This window comes from Panthera tigris, chromosome A2, assembly GCF_018350195.1.
Source record: "Panthera tigris isolate Pti1 chromosome A2, P.tigris_Pti1_mat1.1, whole genome shotgun sequence".
Classification (NCBI taxonomy): Eukaryota; Metazoa; Chordata; class Mammalia; order Carnivora; family Felidae; genus Panthera; species Panthera tigris.
In genome coordinates this window covers 95,285,807-95,310,425 of record NC_056661.1, presented here as the reverse complement: position 1 = coordinate 95,310,425, position 24,619 = coordinate 95,285,807, and the positions used below count along the sequence as shown (strand labels likewise).

General features: G+C 38.8%; 1 protein-coding gene across 3 annotated transcripts in view; it reads left to right on the top strand.

Moving 5' to 3' along the window:
- CDK6 (cyclin dependent kinase 6) overlaps positions 1–24,619 on the top strand; it is a 246,911-nt gene that overhangs the window by 93,329 nt on the left and 128,963 nt on the right. For all 3 annotated transcript variants that reach the window (XM_042966501.1, XM_042966511.1, XM_042966509.1), the window contains one exon: positions 23,033–23,200. In XM_042966501.1, the coding sequence (XP_042822435.1) occupies positions 23,033–23,200 (168 nt within the window). The remainder of the gene's footprint in view (positions 1–23,032; positions 23,201–24,619) is intronic.

Below are 24,619 nucleotides of genomic sequence, written 5' to 3'. Positions count from 1 at the left end.
TACTCTCTCTGTGCCCTTTCCCTATCCATGTCCTCTCCCTCTCTGTCTCTCTGTCTCTCTCTCTCTGTCTCTGTCTCTCTCTCTCTCTCTCTCTCTCTCTCACACACACACACACACACACACACACAAATAAAACATTTTAAAAAATAAAATGCTAAATTTTAAAATAATCTTTGATGTACCTCAAATGCACCTTTTTTTGGATGGTTTAAATGAGAATAGGAAAGCCTGTCTAGCAAGGAGATACATTTCAGTTTTGCATCTAATTTATTCTGTGAGCCATGGTACAGCAGAATGTCAAGCAATGGTGCTAAATAATGTGAATATATCATATAAACACAATTTATACATGGTTTAAAATCTAGAAAGGGAAAATAAAATATAGAGAGAAAGACATAAAGCACAGTATACCACATAAAACATCAGTATATGGCAGATGCCATGTGCGTGTTACAAATGATGAGTGCTACAGGAACTAAGAGGAGGGAAAAATAAAGACTGGCTTCACGAAGAAACAGGCACTTGGGTAGGACCTTGGTGATGTCACTCTAAGGCATGAATGACACAAACCAGAAGAGGCAAGGACTTGGAAGTCCTAACTCAAGAGTGACCCATTGCCACTTGAGGAAAGACACCAGTAGGCTGGGCACATCCAAGAGATAAGAACAAGAGGCCAGTTAAACAAGAGAGAAACAGACTTGATCGTGTGGGCACAGAGAAATAACGGCAGGCTTTTGGGTGGGTGGCTGACTTTGTCATTGTAGGATTTTTAATTGATTGATTTGGTGGTGATGTGCTCATTTAGGAGCATTTACGGCCAGAGTTCAATCAGAGAAGTTGCTCCAATGGTTTGAGAGGGAGATAATAAGGGTCTCTACTAGACAGGTAGCAGTGGTATACTGCTGGTGGGAATATAAACTATACAGGTTTTTTTTTTAATGTTTACTTATTTTTGAGAGAGAGAGGAGGTGCAGAGAGAGTGGAGACAGAGAATCCCAAACAGGCTTCATGCTGTCAGCGCAGAGCACGATGGAGGACTTGAGCTCACAAACTGTGACCTGAGCCGAAATCCAGAGTCAGACACTTAACCGGCTTAGCTACCCAGGCGCCCCTAAACTGATACAGGATTTTGGAAGCAATCTGACAGTATCTGTTAAAACTAAAAATGAATATTTTCAATGACCAAGCATTTTCACCTTTCAGAGATACCCTGACACTAGTGCAAAAGGAGCTTTGAATCAGGAAGTTTGCTAGAACATTAATCATATTGGAAAAAATGGAAATAACCTAAGGGCTCATCAGTAAGGGAAGGGCCAAATTGACTCTAATACCGTATGGAATTCTATGTGACAATTAAAAAGAACGTTGTAAATATGTAAGGAATTACATTTAAAGCATAGTGTTGAGTGAAGTAAAGGGAAAAAAAGATGGTTTTAGAACTGTGAAGACAACTTGGTTCCATTTTTCTGAAACACATATGTATCTCATATAATTACAGAACCAAGTCTGGAAGAGTATACAGCAAACTGATAATAGTGGCTACCTCTTTGGAAGACACTAAGGTTAGAATAGGTGGTAAGTGTTTCAGATTTATATCTGACAATCCTAATAGGTAGTCAAGTAGAACTTCTACTCTTGAAGTTTTGCATCTTTTATAACACAAATATATTCACATGGTTTTGTGTGATAAAATAAGGCTTAAATGTATATAAAGAAAAATATGATAATCACTAGGAGTTAGCTTAGTTTCCATAAGAAATTGTCCTCAGGGGCGCCTGGGTGGCTCAGTTGGTTAAGCGTCCCGACTTTGGCCCAGATCGTGATCTCACGGTTTGTGAGTTCAAGCCCCACATCGGGCTCTATGCTGACAGCTTGGATCCTGGAGCCTGTGTCGGATTCTGTGTCTCCTTCTCCCTCTACCTGTCCCCCACTTTCTCTCTCTCTCTTTCTCTCTCTCAAAAATAAACATTAAAAAAAATTTAAAAAAAAGAATGATACATCATAAAAACCCAAACCTGAAGAAGTCGAAGGAGCCCTTTTCCTAAGTATAACTAAAACCTCTATATGATAAGAAAGAGTAGTGTCATAGTTTCATTGGCAGTTATCTTCCTTCTTTAGTGATACATTAAAATAATAGTCTTAAAATAGATGGTGTTTTAGATTCGATGAAATACACAGACATGCCCAATGTCACCTAGCAGGAAAGGTACAGTCAGAACCTCATAAGCCCGTCCCCTGAGGCACTGCAGTGAACTGTAGGCTGAAAGGAATAGGATTGGACACTTTGTAATCTTACTCATAATTAACCTCTGATGTTTTGTATCTCAAGAAATTGAGAGTTGTCAGGGAAATGGCAGAGATAAAAAATATTATATCTTTAAAAAAATAGTGTCTTTAACATTATTTGGAGAAACCTTCAATCTTCCAAACACCATATAAATAACAGTAATATGTACATCCATATAACCCATAGTGCTTTTCATAGCACTTACATACGCATGTTACCTGATTATTGTAACAGGATGTGTCATCCTGTGTCATCCTCCCACCTACCAGTGAAGAAAACGGATACAGGTGGAAATTAGGCAAAGTGATTATACTGCTGAGAAGTAAGAATGAACAGATCCCAAAGGAAAACTGAGAGCCTCGTCCATGAAGCCTCTAACACTGTGCCTGCCAGACAGGTCCTGAATAGTATGACTGACCTGGATAACTTCCCAGATTTGGATGGATATTAGAAAGACAGGGAGTTTTTTTTCTAATTGAGGTATTAGAAACATATAATAAAGAAGTGCAATCATCTCAAGCATGCCTGCCACTTGATGGTTTTTTACTGTTGTAACCACAGCCCAGATCCAGAAAGAGAACATTTCCGAAGACTTCTTCGTAAGCCCTCCCAGTCTGTAACCTCTCCCTAGAAGTAATTACTACACTGGCTGTTTCATAGAAACGCATGTACTTTTTTGTGTAAAGCTTTTATCATTCAGCATCATATCTGTGAGAGAAGTTTTTGTTCTTCTGTGTACAATAGTTTTGCCAAACAGTTTCCAACGTGGTTTAAACTATTTTGTATTTCTCCATCAGTACTGAGAGGCTCAGTTGCTCCATGTCTTTGTCAACACTTGTTGTTGTCAACTTAAGCCATTGTAATGGTGTCTATTAATGCTTTTCAATTCCATGATGAGTAATAAGGGTAATGAGCACCTTTTCATAAGCTCCTGAACATTTGGATTTCCTATTTGGTGAAGTTCCTGTTCACATCTTCGCTATTTTTAAAGATTGTGTTATATGTCTTTTTCTGATTGAATTGTAGGAGTTCTTTACATATTGAGCGTGTAAGTCCTCTGTCAGATATGTGCAGGGCTAAAATCTTCTTCCAGTGTGTTGGCATTTGAATGGGATCCTTCTCTTTCCACTCAGAGCATCAGATGTGATTTTATCATCACTTGTGTCTCTCCTAGCCAAGCACTTCAAAATACATGGAGGCAGGACATTTCCCTACTGCCTTTTTAGCCTATTTTGACATTTTAAGTATCTAGTAAGATATTTTTAGCTACAAACTAAGTATATGTGACAGATGGTAAAATCTCATATCTGGGCTTTTAAATGTTAGAAACTTTCTGTTTCCCGTGTGTAATGTCACTGCCCAAAAAAATGACAAAAATACAATGCCAGAAGAGAAGAGTTTTATGAACTTTAAGTATGAAAACCATTCTTTTGGCTTACCCACTGTGCTGCTTTATAAATACATTGTGTTTGTTTGAGTGTGTGTGTGTTGGGGGGTATAAATATCATATTCCTTTTAAGGTGTATGGTAGTATATAATAAAAGTAAATCACATTGGAATATAAGCTATTAAGGAAACACCAATAAGCACTGGCAGACCTGCTACCTCTTGGCAAGCCAACAAGTGTCATATCTGACAGAGTTTGAAATGACCTTAAAATCTATGCTGACAGTTGCCTGCTTTCAGCCAGGAGGCCAGATACAACATTTCAGAAACCATTTTGAAAGGGTATGTATGGTGATTCCAACAAACAGGAGGGAAGAAGCAGGGGTTGGAAATAAGGCAAGGTCACATCTTTTTTTTTTTTTTTTTAAAGTTTATTTATTTATTTAGAGAGCACGCGGAAGGGGCAGAGAGAGAATCCTAAGCAGGCTCTTCTCTGTGCAGAGCCTGTTGTGGGGCTCGAACTCGCAAATGATGAATCATGACCTGAGCTGAAGCCAGGAGTCTGATGCCTAACCAACTGAGCCACCCAGGCTCCCCAAAGCAAGGTCAAGTCTTATTGTGATGGGTGCTTCTTCAAGGTTTCTACATTGGTTATTTTGCCTGCAAACTTTTCAGCTTTGGACTCTCAGCCTAAAGAAAGTTGGGGGTTGTTCTAGGAAGGTGTTATTGATTTAGCTTTCATTCTAAAGTATTTCAGCAGTTAACTGAGTAAGAGTCTAAAAACAACCCAATAATTACTTGTATCATGTAAAATGGATCATTTTATTGTCTTTTTAGAACTACTTGTAGCTTTTACTTTAAATATTGAAAGTATAAAATTTATTGAGTACCTATTTTTCTGTAGGATCTGTGTCAGGAAGTGGAGGTTAAAATGTGAGTTGCACTTAGAACTTTTAGGCAGCAGTAGGATTTTTCTTGGTTCACAAATTTTATCAGAGACTTACTAATTTTTAGATTTTCAAAAGATTGCTGCCTACTGGTTTAAAAATGTGGTTGGCAAAAGGGACATTTATATATATATTAAATTATATTAAGTATTAAAATTGTATGTCATATTATATAAGATTATATTAAAATATATTTTAATAAATATATATGTAATTTTAACTGGCAACCTCAGAAAAACATCAGAAAGTAAAAATCATCCACAATCTTACCAATTTAAAACTTGACATAAAAAAGCAGAAATCTCTTCCTTTTGTTTCTCCTTCCTACCCCCACCTCCAGTGGTAACAACCTTTAATTGTAGCTATACTTCCTTCCAAACATTTTTATATGTGTTCAGAGAGGGTTGCCAGATTCAGCAGATAAAATAAAGTCACTCAGTTAAATTTGAATTTCAGATAAACAACAACTACTTTTTTAGTTTAAATATGTCCTATGCAATATGTAAGATATTTATATGGAGAAGTATTTGTTGTTTATCTGAAATTCAAATTTAATGGAGTATTCTGTTTTTTTATCCAGCCACCTTGATACAGACATAGCCACACATGCATTAATGAACATGTACACATTTCTTTTTTCAAACCAGAATCAAGCTCTGTGTATTTACTCTAAGGCTTACTTACGCCTTTTGCTGTTGATTTATCTAGTTTACAGAATTACCCAGGTTCTCCCTAATTACCCAGGTTCTCCCTTACATTGTAGACTCATAATTTACTGAACTTTTCTCCTATCGGTAGACATTTTAGGTATTTTCATTTTTGTACTATTTCAAACAACATATCATCGATCCTCTTTGTATTGACTTACTGTAAACTAATGCTGTTGCTTCTGTAGGGTGAATTCCTAAAAGTGGAGTTGCTGGGTCATAGCATATTTTAAAAGCATCGTTTGTTCAGTTCCTTCATACTTACTCACTGAGACCCAGGGCATGAGCAGCTGAGCACCAAGTGAGTTGGCCTCCCCTCCTCCACTGTCAACTCCATGAGACCAGGCATTGTTGTTCTCTAGTGTAGCACAGTACCTGTGACACAACTTTAGAATGAATGACTGTGCATTTACTCAAGGGGTTGCTGGGAGAATTAAATGAAATAATGTCTGCAAAGTGCCTGGGATGCTTCTTTATTTTCTCATCTACTCCCATTTGCAGTTCCTTCCTTAGCATTAAGGATCTCTAAATTAGGGAGGGAGATATCATGATTCCAGTAAATTAGGATAAATTCTGTAATAGAACTATACTCAGAGTGCTGTGGGATTACAGAAGGGGGCGCCTAGCTTAGCCTGGGTGTGTGAAGAGAGTTACCCAGGTCTTGGCCAAGATCTATTTAAAGTAAATCTTGAAAGATAAATTGGAAAGAGCCAGGCAGATAAGCTGTGTGTGTTGGGCAGTAAGGCAATGGAGGGAACATCCCAGGCAGAGGGAACAGCATTACAAAGGGGCAAGATATAATAGAGTTCATCACCTTCAGACCATGGAAAGAGCCAGAAATAAAACCAGAGGTGGTTAGGGATCAGACATAAAGTGCTTCAGGTAGCAAACTAAGTTCTACCTTTGTCTTACAGTGAACAGTAGAGAACTTCTGTATGATTCGAGTTTATATTTTAGAAATATCATTGAGTCAACACTGTGGAAAAAAAGATTAAAAGATGCTTAAATCTAAAAACAGATAGCTTATCTGTGTTGGAACACTATTACAGTCATCCAGGCAACAGATACTGGCAACTTGACAAGGACCATGGAGATGGGAAAGAAGGGCTGATTTAAAATGTAATTTAGGAATTGTAGTTACCAGGATTTGGTGACTGATTAGCTATTTGGTCAGGAGAAGAGAAGGAATCTAAAATGTCTGTAATATTTTGGCTTGATCATTTGGGTGAATAGTGGTACCATTTACAAGGTAAAAAATATAACAGGCTGAAGAACAGATTTTGATGGGGCTGAAAAAACTGTACTGTTGTTTTGGGGTCATATTGAGATTGCAGTTGCTGTGGAATATTCTAGAAAACATGAACAGGAAACTTTGAAGTTTGCATGTCTGAAACTCAAGAGAGCAGTCCCACCTGCCATTATGACTTGGGATACCTCAGAATATGACCAAATGTTGGAGCCATAAACGAATAAGGTGAGGTAGTTAAAGCAGAATTTAGAATTTAAGATACTTTCAAAGCACATACTTGGGAACACAGATAGTATAACCATTGTGGACAACAGAAAAGGGAGCTTACCAGAGACCCAGAAAAGGTAATACTGAAAGCCCAGATGAAAGTGGAGACCATGATGTGGTGGTGATTTTCTCTCAGCAGCTTTAGTTGTAAGAGTAGGGATAGGCAGATAGGTACTAGGGTGAGGCATTGGAGGATCAGCGTAAGGAGAAATACAAAGATGATTTTGTGGCGCCTCGAAAGAGAATGATCAGAAATGCTGACTGGGAGTTTCAGGTGGGCCAGGAAAAGATTTGAAGGCAGGAAGGGCAGGTTTGAGACCACAATCGGTCCAAGAAGTTTTGGGGAGGGACAGCCTTAAATCAGAGCAGCACTCAGTGTATATATGTACCTATACTTGGATACCCTTCATAACAAGTTCTCTAGCCATAGTGCCTCCCATCTTTTCCTGGACAAATCCTATTGTATTGCCTATTTTAATGTTAACTTGCTGAATTCTTTGTAAGATACACATTAGGTTCTTAATGTCATTTTCATTTTTGTTTTGGTGACTAGCTCATCAGTTCCATTTAGCTTAAAGATCCCCTTTTCTCTTGGCCTCCATCCTCTTCCTAACTAGATATGAACACCTAGAGCCTCTCTTCTTCCCATAGATTGAAGGAGTTACTAGTAAGGAGCATATGGTTCTCCTCCCCCTGGAGATGCATTTGCTGTCCTAACAGGATCAGCTTAAAAATTCAGTCCTTGCAACAACACAGAATAAAAAATGTTGAGCCCCCATAAACAGCTGTGCATGCAGCTTTCCCCAAAATAGATAATATGCACAGATGTGTTTATGGGAAGGAAGCATGAATACTCAGTGAGTTGTTTTCGGCTTCTCACCACTGTAGGGATTTCTTTTCTTTTTCAAGGAAAGGTACATTGTGGTAAGCAGTGTTTTATGACCTATAATAAAAACCTTTGTAAAGACCATTTTTTGACCAAATGAAGCTAAGTGTTCTTTTCAGAGTCCTCGTTTGCTCCTCTCTCCCCCTCTCTGTTTTGGAATGCACACAGCTCAGCATTAATGGATAACATAAGGAAATAATATCACAAATTCTAGTTCTTATTTGTTAAGCTCAGAAAGCAACCAAAGTTGATTATGTAATAAAGTTCATTAATAATGTTTTTCGCTCCTCCGTATTAGTTTCTGAATATATATGTTCATTAAGTAAAAAGTTATATTGCATTCTTTGAGTAAACGGTTATTATCCGCGAAAGCACCTATGAGACAGTTTGAGGGAACCTTACCAGTTGGACGCCTCATAGAAAAATCAGTTTAGATACAAGGTAAAAAGCAACTTAAAGCCACTTTAGAAAGTTAGGTTATTTGCAAAAAGAGACATATTATGCATTCAGTAAATAACATAATTTCTAAGGATGCATCTAGGTCTAAAATGCTAGCCATCTTTAGACTTGCAAAATAAAGAACAGGCAACATAACACTTGATTTAATTAAAATAATAAATATTTTAAAGATTGTACCTTCTAATAGGCACACAGTAGTGTTTGTTGATCTTAATAATCACTGTTTGGGAAGATGGGAGGCTGTCCACGTCCTAACAAGAGAAAACTAGATGGATCTGAACTCTGCCAGATGCCATGGCTAATGGTGAGTCCTCTTCTTGATTTAGTGGCACCAGTTCCAAACTTGTTCCAGTTCCAGTTACCCAAGCTGGGGGGTTCACACACTGGTTTTAGTCTCCACAAGCATCCTAGAGGAAAGTATTATCCCCGTTTTACAGATGAGGAAACTAAGGCTTGATTCGAGGGTAGGGGAGCTTAAATAACAGGCCCAAGGCCACCCAGTGTGAAACCTGGAGACGGAGCAGAGCCCTCAAAAGATGGTCTGTTAAAGTTGACCTGTGAAAACAGACATTTACATATTGCATTTCTCTTGTGAATTGACTTTCCTCTTGCTTTCCCTTTCGAGTTCAGACCCTCCTGTCTTATGTCCAGAGTAGGGGAATAGGCTCCTCACAGCACCTCCCATCCATTCTGTATGCAAAAGCATCAATAATAACATACCATTCTTTTACACATTTTCACTCGTTTCCTGACTACAAGACTCTATCCACTCCCTACACAGGCCCAGCAGTAAAACCCTTTGCAGTGTGGTCCCCTTTCGCAATGCGCCCTCTGCAGGGGTGGTTGCTGGTCCTGGGCACTTGTTCTCTAAAGCCTCTGCTAGTGTGGCCTTCCAGGCAGATGATTCCCCAACCTCCAAGGTCAGTGTGGATGCTAGCTTCCTCCGCAGTGCTCACTCGATGCCAGTAGCACCCATGCCATCTGTAGCCCTTGCCATATACCGACCTGAAGTGTGTAGTGTAGATTTCTGTTTTCTCTCCCCAGTAAAACAAGAGCACCCCGAGTCTCTGTCTTAGGTGTTTCTGTGTAACATCACCTACATGATGCCTGACACATAGTAGGGGCTTCATATTTCTTTTGTATAAATGGTAGCATTACGATGCATGTACTTTATACCATTTAAGTACTTCAGTATTTCATGTTCTACTTATTACATGTAATTATATATTATTACAATATATGTAATTATGTATAAATACATAATATCTTATTAAGTGTCTTCAAGGTTATTTCCATTTTTATAGCTGTGAAGACCAAGGCCCACAACGGTTGCAAATGACCTGCCTTAGATTATATGACTAGTAAGCTATATGACTAGTAAGACTAGAAATTCAGATGTAATGCTTTTTGCTCTAAATTTAGTGCTTTTTCTTTTAAATCATTAAATGGAAATTTGGAATCTCACATGCAGGTGGCTTGCTTAGGTTATATACATTTCCAAGAGAGATTTCTTTTGTGTTTCCACGTGGCAAACACTTAAATTCTTAGTGAATAACTGATAAACCACAATGGAGGATTGTAGCCTTTTCTCTAATGACTCAGGAATCAGCTTAATCAGTGAGGATGTTTTATATAACTGCTGTGCACAAAGCCAAGAGCAAAAGTCATTATACTTCATCTCCATACCTATCTATATACACTGTTAAGTAATTCATCAAATCAAGTAAAATCAACAGATTTCTCTGTGTGAGGTGCTTTGTTGGATTCCATGGAGAGTATAAACATGCCCCACATTCCTGTTTCTCTGGGAATTTATTGTCTAGCTCAATAGCACTTGACAGTTTAAAAAGCAAATCAAATATATAATGTAAAATGATAATATCTCTTTGCAGTTCTGTGATGGAGGAAGGGAAGAATTTATCCTGATTTTTATAAATGAAAAACTGAGGTTCAAAAAAATTGGGTCTTGGTGAGTCAATCAGCCAGTGGCCAAGATGAAATGGAATTTAGTAGCACTGGATTAAGAGACCACACTCTGAGAAACGTTGATGTGGTGGCATGAAATTAAAGTGCTGGGAGATTTAGCCAGTGGTCCAATTCTGTACCTAAGTGATGTATTAAGGAAAATGATTTGATCTATAGAATCCTTTTCTTAGGGATGAGAGAGGGTAAGAGACTTACTTATAGCCATACTTCTAGCTGTGGAACAGTGTGCTAAAGTCCATGTCTCTTGATGGTCAGCCGCTAAAAGAATTTTGGATAGAGGTGGTAAGATAGAAAACATCTTTAACTGTTTTTATTCCATTCTTCAGTGAAGTTCATTATAGACATAAGGGTATTATATTTATGAAATAATGAACCAAAAGTCTTAACACACATATGAAGATGCTGTATTGGCTAATAGGTAGGGATACTGATTTATATGTGATTCCTCTTGGATCCCTATCCCATGATCCAAACCTACTTTTTCTGATTTCCCTAGAGTTTTATCACTGCTAAAGTATTTCTTCCTGGGAAGAATCAGTGAGTCCTTTTTAAGCTAATGGCTTTTATAGATTGCATAGTCATTTCCACTTTAGTTTGGGTCTCACTTCTTAGTGAAAAGTCATTGAACATTTACAGACACCTGTTAATACAGTGTCCTAGGAGCCTCATATATATGAAGAGTGACTAAAGCAGGCCCCTCTTTCAGAAGGCGGTGCCATAGGGTAGCGAGTGGGTAAAGATGGAGAAAGTCTTCAGGAGTTCCAAGAGACAAGGCCAGAGAGCCAGGTGGGCTTTGTCTGAGGGCATTCTAGCATAAGACTAATCTGATGGGATCAGGTCTGCATGTTAAAAAGATCAAGCTAGCCAGAGAGTAAAGGGTAGATTTGAGGAATGAGATCAGTGGGGAAACAGTACAGTACATGTAAGCAAGGATGAGCACCAGCCTACTATAGTAGGGGTCTCACAGATGTAGGAATTACGTGAAAAAAAAGTGACAAAACTTTACTGAGGGAGTCAGAAGAAGACTTGAATAAAAAGAGAGCCACAATATGTTGCGAAAAGGAAAGATTCAAAATTATGAAAGACTCCCCAAATTATAATTTCTTAAAAATTAGTAAAAGGTGTTTGTGGAAGGATATGAGAACTTAACAAAATGATCTTAAAATCGTTTGAGAACAATAACATGTAAGAATACCCAGGAATATTTTATAAAGAATGGAAAGAGGACACTTGCCCTACCAGATATGAACACAAATTCTAAATACTTAATTATTAAAGGAGAGAGATACCCTGTACCCTAAACAGAGCCAAACAAGTCAAAGTCTAGAAACAAGTTCAAGTAGTTTAGAACATGATAAAAGTAGAATTTAAAAAGTGGGTAATTTGATAAATTAAAACTTCTGGCCAAAGATAGTATGTAAATAAAAGTAGAATACCACATGACCATTAAAAATTGAGCAGTAGATGAATGGATAAAGAAGTTGTGGTTTATATACACAATGGAATACTACATGGCAATGAGAAAGAATGAAATCTGGCCTTTTGTAGCAACGTGGATGAATCTGGGGAGTGTTATGCTAAGTGAAATAAGTCATACAGAGAAAGACAGATACCATATGTTTTCACTCTTATGTGGATCCTGAGAAACTTAACAGAAGACCATGGGGGAGGGGAAGGGGGGAAAAAGTTAGAGAGGGAAGGAGGCAAACCATAAGAAACTCTTAAAAACTGAGAATAAACTGAGGGTTGATGGGGGGGTGGGTGGGAGAGGAAACTGGATGATGGGCATTGAGGAGGGCAGCTGTTGGGTTAAGCACTGGGTGTTGTATGGAAACCAATTTGGCAATAAATTTCATATTAAAAAAAACAAAAACAAAGATAAAAAAAATTGAGCGGTAGACCTGTATTCATTGATGTGCAAATGAGAGTCCAGTATACATTATGATGTGAAAAAGGCAATTACAAAATCACATACACTAGTATTCCTTTTATAAAAGGAAAATAACTTTCTATATGAGAATACATGTACAGAAAAATTATGGAAGGAACCACCAATGTGTTAATTGATTATGATTGTCTTTGGATGGGAGAATTGTGGGTGGTATTTTTTTCCTTGTGTTTTGGCTTTTTTAACAGAACAAATATGTTTATTATGTTAATTATGCATTACATTTCTAATGAGAAACATAGAAGGTCTTTTTATTTTGGAGAACAGTGAATAGGAGGGCGAGACCCAGTGTGAAATGCCATGGCAAGGTTACGTGAGGAGTGGAATGTCCCATTGGTTGTGGCAAACAAGTGGTTATTGGTGATCTTGGAAGAGCTGCTGCATCTGCATTCATTGTAGTGATGTGATGTGGATAAGAATTAGGAAAATGTGCATTGCTGTGTAAAGATCCTTGTCCAAGAAAAGAAGAGGAGGGGCTCCTGGCTGGCTCAATCCATGGAACATGTGACTCTCGATCTCAGGGTTGTGAGTTCGATCTCCTCGTTGGGTGTAGAGATCTTAAAAATAAAATCTTAAAAGAAAAAGGGGGCACCTGGGTAGCTCAGTCTGACTCTTGATTTCGGCTCAGGTCATGATCTCATGGTTCACAGGATCGAGCCCCCGTGTCAAGATTCTCTCTCTGCCTCTCCTGGGATTCTCTCCCCCCACACGCCCCCCCCCCGCCCTTCCCTCACTCATTCGTAAATAAATAAATAAATAAACAAATAAACAAAAAAAAAAAAAAAAGAAGGGGGTCGCTTGGGTTGTTTATTGGTCAAGGGGCAATAGAAAGGGAAGAAGTCCCAGGTGTAGTAGGGGAATGGCTAGTAGAGCAAGGGGAGGTACTTGAATAAGCTACATTGAATGAGATCCAGAGCATAAGGAGGGAGATGAATACTGTGTAGAAGGAAGGAAACCTTTCCTACCAGAGGATAAAGAAGAAGGGTAGATGCCAGTGCTTTTAAATTTGTAGGTGGACACAGGGAGGTAATAGCATCCCCTTGATGGAATGAGTTTCTCTCTGTAGTGGAGTATAGGCTAGTGTGCTAAGAGAAGAAAGGGAGATGGTAAGTTAGGGAGACAGCAGTAAACATTCGGACTGGCCTATAAGGACAGCAAGAGAGCTTATTGGGGACCACGGGGGACTACCTGGTGGCACTATGGTAATCAGGATTTAAGACTGACTTCATATCGATAAGGGACACATACGTGATCATGCCCTACCCCTACCCCATAACAGCTGTCTGAATCACTGTTATAACAGCCAAGAAAGAGAGAGTGGTTGGGCTAACTGAGGATTAAGCTTTGTAAAGAAGATAAGATAAAATGACCAACAAGAGAGATGAGGGAATTGGCAGACCTAGCACATGGTGTGTGAAGAAGTTGCTCTGCAAATTTAATTAGTTATGCTGTCTGATAAGCTTATGTAAATTCAAGTGACATTTTGATATCCAAATAAGTGTGATTAAAGTAACTTAAACTTTTTTTATTAAAAATATTTTATGTCAGAGTTGAGTAATAACACATTCCTAGTTTTAGCCATGGAAATAAATGGTAAATAATGGAATGGGGTTAATGATGTCAAAGGTCTCTGAAGTTAAGGTACTAGCTAGGGCATCCTAGCTGCATAATGTTGAAGTCATGCAGGAAAATGGTGCATATAGGGTAGAGAGGATGAGCCATAGTCCCTGAGGAATATGGAGGATTGATAGCAAATGATGGCGATGAAGAAGAAAATGTTGTGACAACAAATGGAAGGAGGAATAAGTCTCAGAGAGAAAAAGATAACCCCCTGGAAGTGATAATTGGCAACAGGAAAAGAATGTTGATACAGGCCCCGTGGTGGGGCAGGGGCAGGGTGTGGGGAGAGAGGCAGCGCACACTGGCAAAGAGGGCTCTGAATGAAAGATAGTGACCTTAACAGGTTTCAGTTGGTACAATTTTAGTTAAGTTTGGTTTGTTATAATAATTGTCAACTGCAAATTACGGAAGACTCAATAGAAAAAAAAAAAAGCTTTAAATAAGGGCATTACTGTTAAAACTACAAGACCAGAGGTGGGCAACCTCAAAGTTGTTCAGCTATTCAGCAATGTCATAAAGACCCAGACTTTTTCTCTCATTTACACTCTGGCATTTTATGCGTACAGATGATGTCTCCCTTTGTACTTCAGGATGGTTGCTACAACTGTAAGTTCAGGTCCTCAAGCAGCAGCATTTAGTGTAAGATGCACGGATAGGGAGTGGGGGCTGGGAGGTGAGGAGGAAGTACAGCAAGAATTTTCTACTGTGGTCGTCTTATAAAAGGGAAAAATACTTCCTGAAACTCTACAGCAGATTTGTCCATACGTCTCGCTGGCTAGGACTAGGTCTCATGTCTATCCCTAGATCAATTTCCAACAAATTTATGGGAATGTGATTACCTTGGACCAATCATTCGTGGCTGGCAACCAACAATGTCTGGTACCGTAAACAAATAATAATATGCTCCACTCTGTGGAACAGAAAACCAACTTTTTGTAATACATTACCTCATTTGGAGAGGAGGGAAGTACTAAGGGAGGGGAAAATTCTCAAAAGAGGGAAATGAGAAGGAGAATGGGGAAAGATGAGAAGGTATTTTTCCAAATGCAGCCAATAGAGCATATTGTTTAAAGAAATTACAAATAATATGTGTTGAAATGGGGATATATCCACAGTATGTGGCTAAATGTTTTTAAAAAGATTACAAAACAACGTGAATAGAACAGAAACCGTTTGGGTCATTAGTCAAAAACCTAGGCAGTTGTACTTTGTATTTTCTTATTTATGCAATGCTGATTTTTATATCCTGCTCTGAAAAAGTTATAATTAACATTGCTATTTGTAGTCTCAATTCCTGATGACTTTCCACTGTGAGTTAAAAATAGCCATTGTGGTGACGTAACGATTCCTTCTTTCAAACTGTCCACTTATTTAGTCATTACATTGTCCTTCAAGTACCAACATTTCCAGGCTTGGTGAAAATTAGTTATTTTCTTTTTCCTGGTTGGTTGAAACGGATTCTTTACTTACTTCAGCGTTAGCATCACTCCCAGGAATGAATAATATATGGATTCTTTTCATTCTGTCTTTAGGATACACATTTTATTAATGAAATTGGCATACAAAGCCACTTTTATTATGCTTTTATCCAGTTGCCTAGAAGCAGTAAAAATAGAAAGGCAGCACTTGAAATTAGGGGCCTTGCTTTTGTTTCTGCTGAAGAGCTGGAGAGGAGCAGTGTTGCCCTCCGTTATCCCTTTCCCACCATCCCTGACCCACTGGGCACAGTGGTGATGTGACGGGGAATATGAGGCAGTTTGACTGCCCTTTTCTGAAACAAAGCTCACTCATGACTCTTGCAGCTCATCTCCACCAGGTCCTCCCACTTATTGCTTGCTTTGAATTCACCAATTACATCCTTCCAGGTGATCCGAGGTTTTAAGGAACCTGCTTTAACCCCCCTCTCTTGCTTTTCCAAAGTTTGTTTTGCCCTTTGTGATTTTGGGTGAAGCATTCTTTGGGTATTCCTGAGGACCAAAACGAGAAGTAGGGGGGGATCTGTTTATAAAGCAGTCTTTGCAGCCCATTGTTATCGTTGTGAATTGATCAGTGAAAGCTTGAAGGAGCTTCTGTCAAGTTTTGAAGTAGAGTAAAAGGTGTGTACTGTACAGTGAGCTTGATGTGGTGACAACAGCAGATTCTCCTTGAGCACAGAAATCAGAGTGAGTGACATCGCCAGTGAGTGTATGACCTGCTGAATGATCCAGACATGGCTCTGTCATTCACTACTCCATTGCTTATGTAGAATATTGTACCATACTTTGTAGGAGAACTGTGATTTTAAAAGATCCTGGGACTGCATCTAGCAATTCCACTTCTGGGCGTGTGTGTGTGTGTGTGTGTGTGTGTGTGTGTGTGTATCTCCCAAATAATTGAAAGCAAAGTTGCAAAGAGATATATGTATACCTGTGTTCATAGCAGCATTATTAACAGTCACCAGAAGGTGGAAACCACCCATATGTCCCTCAACACATGAATGAATAAGCAAAATGTGGAATATACATACAATGGAATATTATTCAGCCTTAAAAAAGGACATTCTGACATATGCTACAACATGGATGAATCTTGAAGACATTATGCTAAATCACAAAAATACAAATACAGTATGATTCCAGTTACATGAGGTATCTAGAGTAGTCAAATTCATAGAGTAGAAGAGTGGTTGCCAGGACCTGGGGAGAAGAGAATAATAGGGAATTGTTCAATAGGTATAGTTTAAGTTTTGCACGATGGAAAAGTTCTGGAGATTGCACAACCTTGCACAACAAGGTGAATATACTTAGTACTGAATTATATACTCAAAAATGGTTAAGATGGTAAATTTTATGTTATGCGTATTTTACCACAATTAAGAATTTTAAAATAGGGGCACCTGGGTGGCTCAGTTGGTTAAGCGTCCGACTTTGGCTCAGGTCATGATCTCATGGTTCATGAGTTCAAGCCCCACGTCAGGCTTTCTGCGGACAGTTCAGAGGCTGGAACCTATTTCAGATTCTTTGTCTCCCTCTCTCTCTCTGCCCTCCCCGGCTCATGTTCTCTCTCTCTCTCCTCAAAAATAAATAAACATTAAAAAAAAAATTTTAAACCAGCATTTTAAAATACATAGTCTTAATCAGCATAAACAAAAAAGGATCCTAGGCCTAGCCCCCATTGTTGTCATTATTATTAAAGTGCTCTACTTTTTTTTTTTAATGTTTATTTAATTAATTTATTTTTATTTTATTTTATTTTATTTTATTTTATTTTATTTTATTTTATTTTATTTATTTTTTTGAGAGAGAGACAGAGACAGAGACAGAGCACAAGCCGGGGAGGGACAGAGAGAGAGGGAGACACAGAATCCAAATTAGGCTTCAGGCTCCAGGCTCTGAACTGTCAGCACAGAGCCCAATGCAAGACTTGAACTCAGGAACTGTGAGATCAGGATGCTTAACTGACCGAGCCACCAGGCACCCCCGAAGTGCTCTGCTTTCTTTGTGGCTTTCCCATCACCCTTTATATGTAGGCTGTCATGATCTTTTATTTCTATTCCTAATGCTAAACCCCTACCTTAAACCAGAATGTTGTCAGTTTAAGATACCTTTGTTGTATGTAATCCATTTTAGACTGTAGACTCCTGTAACATCCTTCATAGGAAACAAACTGGATAGGAGGCTTTTGTAGGAAACAACAAATCATTAGGAAGGTACTTCTATCAAAACTTGAATAACAAATTTGAAGACTGTAGTTTACACATTATAAGGAGAAAAAAATGATTATCATTGACTATAGCTTGTACATGTCTTTTTTTGGTTCTTTTTTTTTTTAACATTCATTTATTTTTGAGAGAGAGAGAGACAGAGCATGAGCAGTGGAGGGGCAAAGAGAGAGAGGGAGACACAGAATCCGAAGCAGGCTCCAGGCTCTGAGCTGTCAGCACAGAGCCCAATACAGGGCTTGAGCTCACAAACTGCGAGATCATGATCTGAGCCAAAGCCAGACACTTAACTGAGAGGGAAAGAGGGAGAGAGAATCCAAAGCAGGCTCCACACTCAGCATAGAGCTCAACATGGGGCTTGATCCCACCACCCTGAGATCACGACCTGACCCATAATCAAGAGTCATACGTTCAACCAACTGAGCCACCCATGTGCCCCTTATTTTTAGTTTTTAGACTATTAATGTACATTTTTGTTGCTAAAATCTTGAGGATGTGACTACATCACATAGATCTATCCAAAAACCCAGAATTGTCTATTGAAAGCTGTCATCTCTGTGATTTACTATATAATATAAATTGGATGTTTTCATTATCTTTTGGAACTAATTATACTTTGTAGTTGGGGGAAAAAAAAAAAAGACCCAATGAAAAATCTTTTTCCCATTAGGAAAGCTTGAGGTAACTTTTCAGCTGGCTTGTTTGTTTTGTTTGTAAAGAAATAACAGGATTAAACTCGTAGAACACCTAAAAGAAATGATTACAAGGCTTTACAGATTTGTGGTATTCAGACTAAAGTCTGGAATCTTCCTAGGGGGGTTGCCAAGGACAATACCCCACCCAAAGTCCCTGGGAGCCAGACTTCATTCCATGATGGGGTCCTGTTGAAACATGCTTCCATGGCACGTGTTTCGGAAAGATACAGAGTGATGGCCCCAAGTGACTGTTTATCTGTCATGAGTATGACTAGATGTTTAAACCTCTTCCACCAGAATTGTGCATTGAAACGTAAAAAGGTTTTAAACCTGTGTTTAACTTAAAGAGCCTTAATTGGCAGTATCCGTAGTCTCACTGCATTGCATCATCAGGATTACTGTGAAATATTTGCGTCTTGTATAAAACAGATTAATTGAGATTAAAATCTTGAGGAGCTAATTTAAACGTATGTCTCACGATACTATAAACTGAGATAGAACAGATAATAAGCTTAAGTAGAGAATCCTTTGAAATATCTTTGATCCAAGCACTTCTTGTGATTCTGAAGTAAAGGTGTTTTTTCCTGCCTTGTTTACTGTTACAGTTTATTCATTCATATAATTCTCAGGAATTGGGACCACATCTTCTTCTTCTTTGTGACTGGAGTCCCCAACATAGCTGCATATATTTTCCCTTTGAGGTTAGGTGTTCCAGTGAATGATGGTTAAAGGTTGAGGAGGGTCCCCAAATCACACTTCTTACAAGTCTATAACATGTATCAACCTACCTTACAGTTGAATTACTGAAGATCATGAGACTTGGGCAAAATTTTTCAAATCACTTAATTCAAAGCTCACATAGTTCAAAAAACTCTTGTAGCTGGGTATTGTAGGTTTAAAAGAAAGCCCAGTTTGCTCAACAAAAATATTTCTTAAATAGCCTAGTAAAATCTAAAGAATGTTAATTCTTATGTAAAACCAACCTACCATACATCTGTAAGCATCATTTACGTGGAATCAATGTTAGTGTAATTATACCGGTTGGCAGTATTTAAACTATGCTGGTGGTAGTAGTTATAATGGAGCAAGTCTCTTTCCTGTGCCCTAGTCTTTAAATGAAGGAGAACTAAACTCTGGGTATAAGTTACAAAATAACACAACTACTGGGGCACCTGGGTGGCTCAGTCGGTTAAGTGTCTGACTCTTGATTTCAGCTCAGGTCATGATCTCTCAAGTTGGTGAGATGGAGCCCCGCATCAGGTTCTGTGCTGACAGCACGGAGCCTACTTGGAATTCTCTCTCTCCCTCTCTGTCTGCCCCTCCCCCACTCAGGCACACTCTCTCTCTCTCTCTCTCTCTCTCTCTCTCTCTCTCAAAATAAATAAACTAAAAAAAAAAAATAATAACCCAACTAAAACCAAATAGTAATTACTATGGCATATCCCAGGGAGGAAAATCATGTAGTCATTAAAAGTCATATTGTATTGGGGCACCTGGGTGGCTTATTCGGTTAAGCATCCAACTCTTGATTTTGGCTCAGGTCGTGATCTCACAGTTCTTGGGATCAAACCCCACATAGGGCTCTGCGCTAACAACATGGAGCTTGCTTGGGATTCTCTCCCCCCCCCCCCCGCCTCTCTTCTCTCTCTCTCTCTCTCTCTCTCTCAAAATAAATAAAGAAACATTTAAAATAAAATAAAAATGAAGAGGTTAGAGTGAGAGAGAGCCAAAGCATAAGAGACTCTTAAAAACTGAGAACAAACTGAGGGTTGATGGGGGGGTGGGAAGGAGGGGAGGGTAAGTGATGGGCATTGAAGAGGACATCTTTTGGGATGAGCACTGGGTGTTGTATGGAAACCAATTTGACAATAAATTTCATATATTAAAAAAAATAAATAAATAAAAACAAAATAAAATAAAAATGATATTGAGTTAAAAAAAGATACATTGCAAAAGAATTTTGTTGAAGTGGCAAAACATTCATAATGATTATTAAATGTTTTTAAAACAATCACAAAATAATGTGTACAGAATAATCATTTTTATTTATAAATACATTTACATATTAGTATTGTTTGTATGTGCTATACATTATTTAGCACATATTTATTTTTTTTTGTTTGTATTTTTTTTAATTTTTTTTTTTAAGGTTTTATTTATTTTTGAGACAGAGAGAGACATGAACGGGGGAGGGGCAGAGAGAGAGGGAGACACAGAATCGGAAGCAGGCTCCAGGCTCTGAGCCATCAGCCCAGAGCTCGACGCGGGGCTCAAACTCACGGACCGCAAGATCATGACCTGAGCTGAAGTCGGACGCTCAACCGACTGAGCCACCCAGGCGCCCCTATTTAGCACATATTTAATATGTAAATATATATTTATACCTACAAATACAATAATAGCTGTAATTTTGAAAGACAAGACAAAAATTATTTAACAGTGAAGTTTTCTCTGTTCTCTGATAGGATTTTGAGTGATTTCTATTCTTCCTCTGGATTTGTAAAAAATTTTGTTAAGTTTCTGCATTAAACATATACCAGTTTAATAATTAAGAAAGATGTATGTCCTATATAAATGAATACACAAGTAAAAGCAATACACACTTTTTTTTATTATTAAATATAATTTATTGTCAGATTGGTTTCCATACAACACCCAATGCTCATCCCAATGGGTGCCCTCCTCAGTGTTGTTGGTTTTGTTGTTTTTGATTTTTTTTTACTCTGTGGATCAGCCTTTTTATAAGTTTAGATGGGCTTTATTATTACTTAATGAGTTCAAATTTCAAAAATTTTATTCTGCTAATTGGCTGCTTAAACTGTTTGAACACGAAAAAATGAACCAAACAGATTTATTCTTTGTGCAGTTTTACGTGGTTGATGTTCAGCATGTAAGAAGTTATAGGTGACAAGTCAGCATGGCATTACTTTAGGTTAGTCAAGCTGTTTAAACTCCAGGGCTTACAAATCGTGTGCATACGTTTCCAGTAGTGACGGATTTGCCCCAGTAGACTTTTGTTAACATCGCACACTTTGTTTTCACACTAGAAGTGTGTACATTGAGAGGTGTGTGACCTGCAGTGGTTCTCAGGTCTTGAAGAACTGACCCTCGACAGTGCAGTCTTCTGCAAGGGTTTTGTCCTTGAAAACTTAGAAGGTAAACCCTGCCCATTCAGAATATCCATTGAGGTGCATCAGAAAGGATTCTAGTACACCTGTGTCATTCATTACACACCACTGCTTAGTGCTTTGTTCACTGACCTTGTGGCACTGGCCACATTTTCTTACGGGTGTTTGTGACTCTGTCTCCCCCTGGGAAATGGGACACTTTAATGACTGTCATTCATTGAATGCTTAATATGTGCCAGAACTGCACTACCCCTGTTTGCATACATTACTTCATGTAATCTCATTACATTATTTTTAAAAAGTAAGCACTGTTTTCTCTTAGTTTTATGGAATATTGAGGTTTTGGTTTTAAACAAGCCAGGATGTAAAGACAGAACCCCCAGCTCTGAAGGAAGAACCAGTACCATAACCCTATAACCAAGTATGGTCCAGCTAGTGAACAAATGTGTCCTTGCAGCCCCTGCCAGCTGTGAAGCCCATGATACTGCCTTACCAATTCTCTAACCCTTATGTGAACACAATAATTCCATCCTTCCTGTTTCTCACGATATTTGGGGGGTAGGTCAATCTTGTTAACCCTAGATTTCAAAGGATCAAATGCTCAGGGTCTTAAATTCCTACTTTCAGACACTGTTTCTGAGTTTTAAATCTTATAATTTACCAGTCCCAAAGTTAGAAGAAGACGTGACATTAGGTTTTTTTCTGAATATCCGCCATTCTCCATTCCATAAGTGGTAATAGCTACCATTTATTGAACGCTCACCACTGCGTTAAGTGCTTTACAAACAGTGATCCTAGGAAGTAGGCTTTGTTGCTTTCTCATTTTACAGACAGAAGAATTGAGGCTCAGCAAGATTAAATGGCTTACCTGGCTTTACATGCTCGTTTGATCATTGATCTAATAAAGGAGTGCACTGGGAATTTGAATTTGAACTCACTTTTTCTAGACTATAGTTTGATCAACACTATTTCTTGAATAGTGGTGTTACTTTGGGCTAATTACAAACACCTGTTTCTTGGCCTATAAAATGAGGTAATGATAGTATTTACCTCAGTGTTTGGTTGTGCACTGAGTTTCTAAACAGAAAGTGTTTAGAGTGGTGGTTGACCTGTAGTGACTGCTTAGTGTTAGGTGCTATAAAAATAATAGGAATTACTGGGGCGCCTGGGTGGCTCAGTTGGTTAAGCGTCCGACTTCAGCTCGGGTCATATCTCATGGTTGGTTAGTTCGAGCCCCGCATCGGGCTGTGTGCTGACAGCTCGGAGCCTGGAGCCTGCTTCGGATTCTGTGGCTCCCTCTCTCTCTCTGCCCCTCCCATGCTCATGCTGTGTCTCTCAATAATAAATAAATGTTTAACAAATTTTAAATAATAGAAATTATCATTAATATTACCATTTACTGGATTTTAATTGTTGAAATAAAAAATTAAATCATATAAAAGTATATGAAGTAAAAATTGTCTCCCTTCTTACCACCTACTTCCTCTCCCCAGCATTAACTACAGACACCAGTTTGGTATTTATCTTCCAGAATATCTCCTATGCCATCTGAACCTATTTTTAAATTTTCCTTTCATTAATAAAATACAGGCTGATTTGAAATTTTTTGTAGTGACCTTGAGAATGGCAGACTGGAGAGATGGAAAGGGAGACGAATTCATTTATTCAGCAAATACCCGTCAAGTACTTCCAACACAAAGGATTCAGTGTGTTAAATTTATCGTGACAGTTTATTGATTTTCTTTTTTGTTTGTTTGTTTTATTTAGGATATGATGTTTCAGCTTCTCCGAGGTCTGGACTTTCTTCATTCTCACCGAGTAGTGCATCGTGATCTAAAACCTCAGAACATTCTGGTGACCAGCAGCGGACAAATAAAACTGGCTGACTTTGGCCTTGCCCGCATCTACAGTTTTCAGATGGCTCTTACCTCAGTGGTGAGTAAGAAAGTGCTATTCTTTCATTAGGTTTATGTTTCCTCTTTTAAATGATGAACTTCCCCATACCATGCCCCTAATATTATTACTGCCCATGGTCACTTGGGGGACAGAATGGAGCCTGGGTGGCTCAGTCAGTTGAGTGTCTGACTTCAGCTCAGGTCATGACCTCACAGTTCATGAGTTTGAGCCCCACGTCAGGCTCTGTGCTGACAGCTCAGAGCCTGGAGCCTGCCTCAGATTCTGTGTCTCCCTCTCTCTCTCTCTCTGTTCTCTCCCACTGTGCTCTGTCTCTCTCTCAAAAATAAATAAACATTAAAATAAATAAACAAACAAACAGGGCTAGGAAGAAAGGGTTTTGCTTACAACTACAGACACATCCAGACTGGGCTTGCCATGAGTAGGACCTGTTGCAAAAATAGTAGCCGCTAGAAAAGACTCAGTTACAGGTTTCCAAATGTTTTTTGCCATAACCACTATTTCCAGAGCTGCATATGCAAAGTCTGGGGAAATACAGCTCAAGGGTTAGGGAAGAAGGGCGTCAGGAACATTGACCTGTCTGTAGTGACCTGGTTTGAGAAACAGCTAGGTACCTGCAAAGGTGTGTGAAGGCGTTCTTCTGGAGCTGTGTTGCTGTGAAGATACTAAATTTATAGTAAACTTGGATAGCCCATGAACAAGCAGCACCCCACACCCCACACACCACACCCCACACTGGGGGAAGCCTTCATCCAAGCCAAAATACAAAGAGCAAACCCAAGGCCCTATGTTGGCAGAGAATGACAGTTACGGTATCCTGTTTATTTGGTCTCATTCAGACACAAAACCATAATAAACTATTGACTTCGGTTACCTTCTATTTCTCCTTCTAGTTCATTGTTTCTGAGATGAATTTTTGTGAAATTCTGCACCCAGAGTATAAAAAGAGCCCAGAAGTAGGCACCAGTAACTCTTACCTTTGAAAGACCTATTTTATATACAGTGAATTCATGCAGAGATACAGAAAGCCAAGGAATGTCCCTTTACTGTGCCGCTTATTTGGGATAGGAGTTTGATGCTGAGCATCCCTTGGGATCCGTGAACACTATAAAAATTGCCCTCAAGGCATTAGATTAAGCCTTAAGAAAAGGAATCCTCTTGGGTCAGTATGTCATTTTTCACCTGGTCCATCTTTAGCCTCGAAGTGATTCTCAGTCAGGGGCAGCACTGCCCTGGGTGGAGGGCACAGCTGAGAAATGGATGGCAGCATCTTTGGTCATCTTAATGACTTGGGGAATGGCAGTGGCCACAAGGAGGCTGCTATTCTGCCTACCAAAGAATTGTTTACTGAAATTCCAGTAATGCCTCAACTGAGAAATAAACAGCAGGGGAGTTGGAAATTTTCTAAGAGAGAGAATTTGTCTTAGAACAACATTCAGT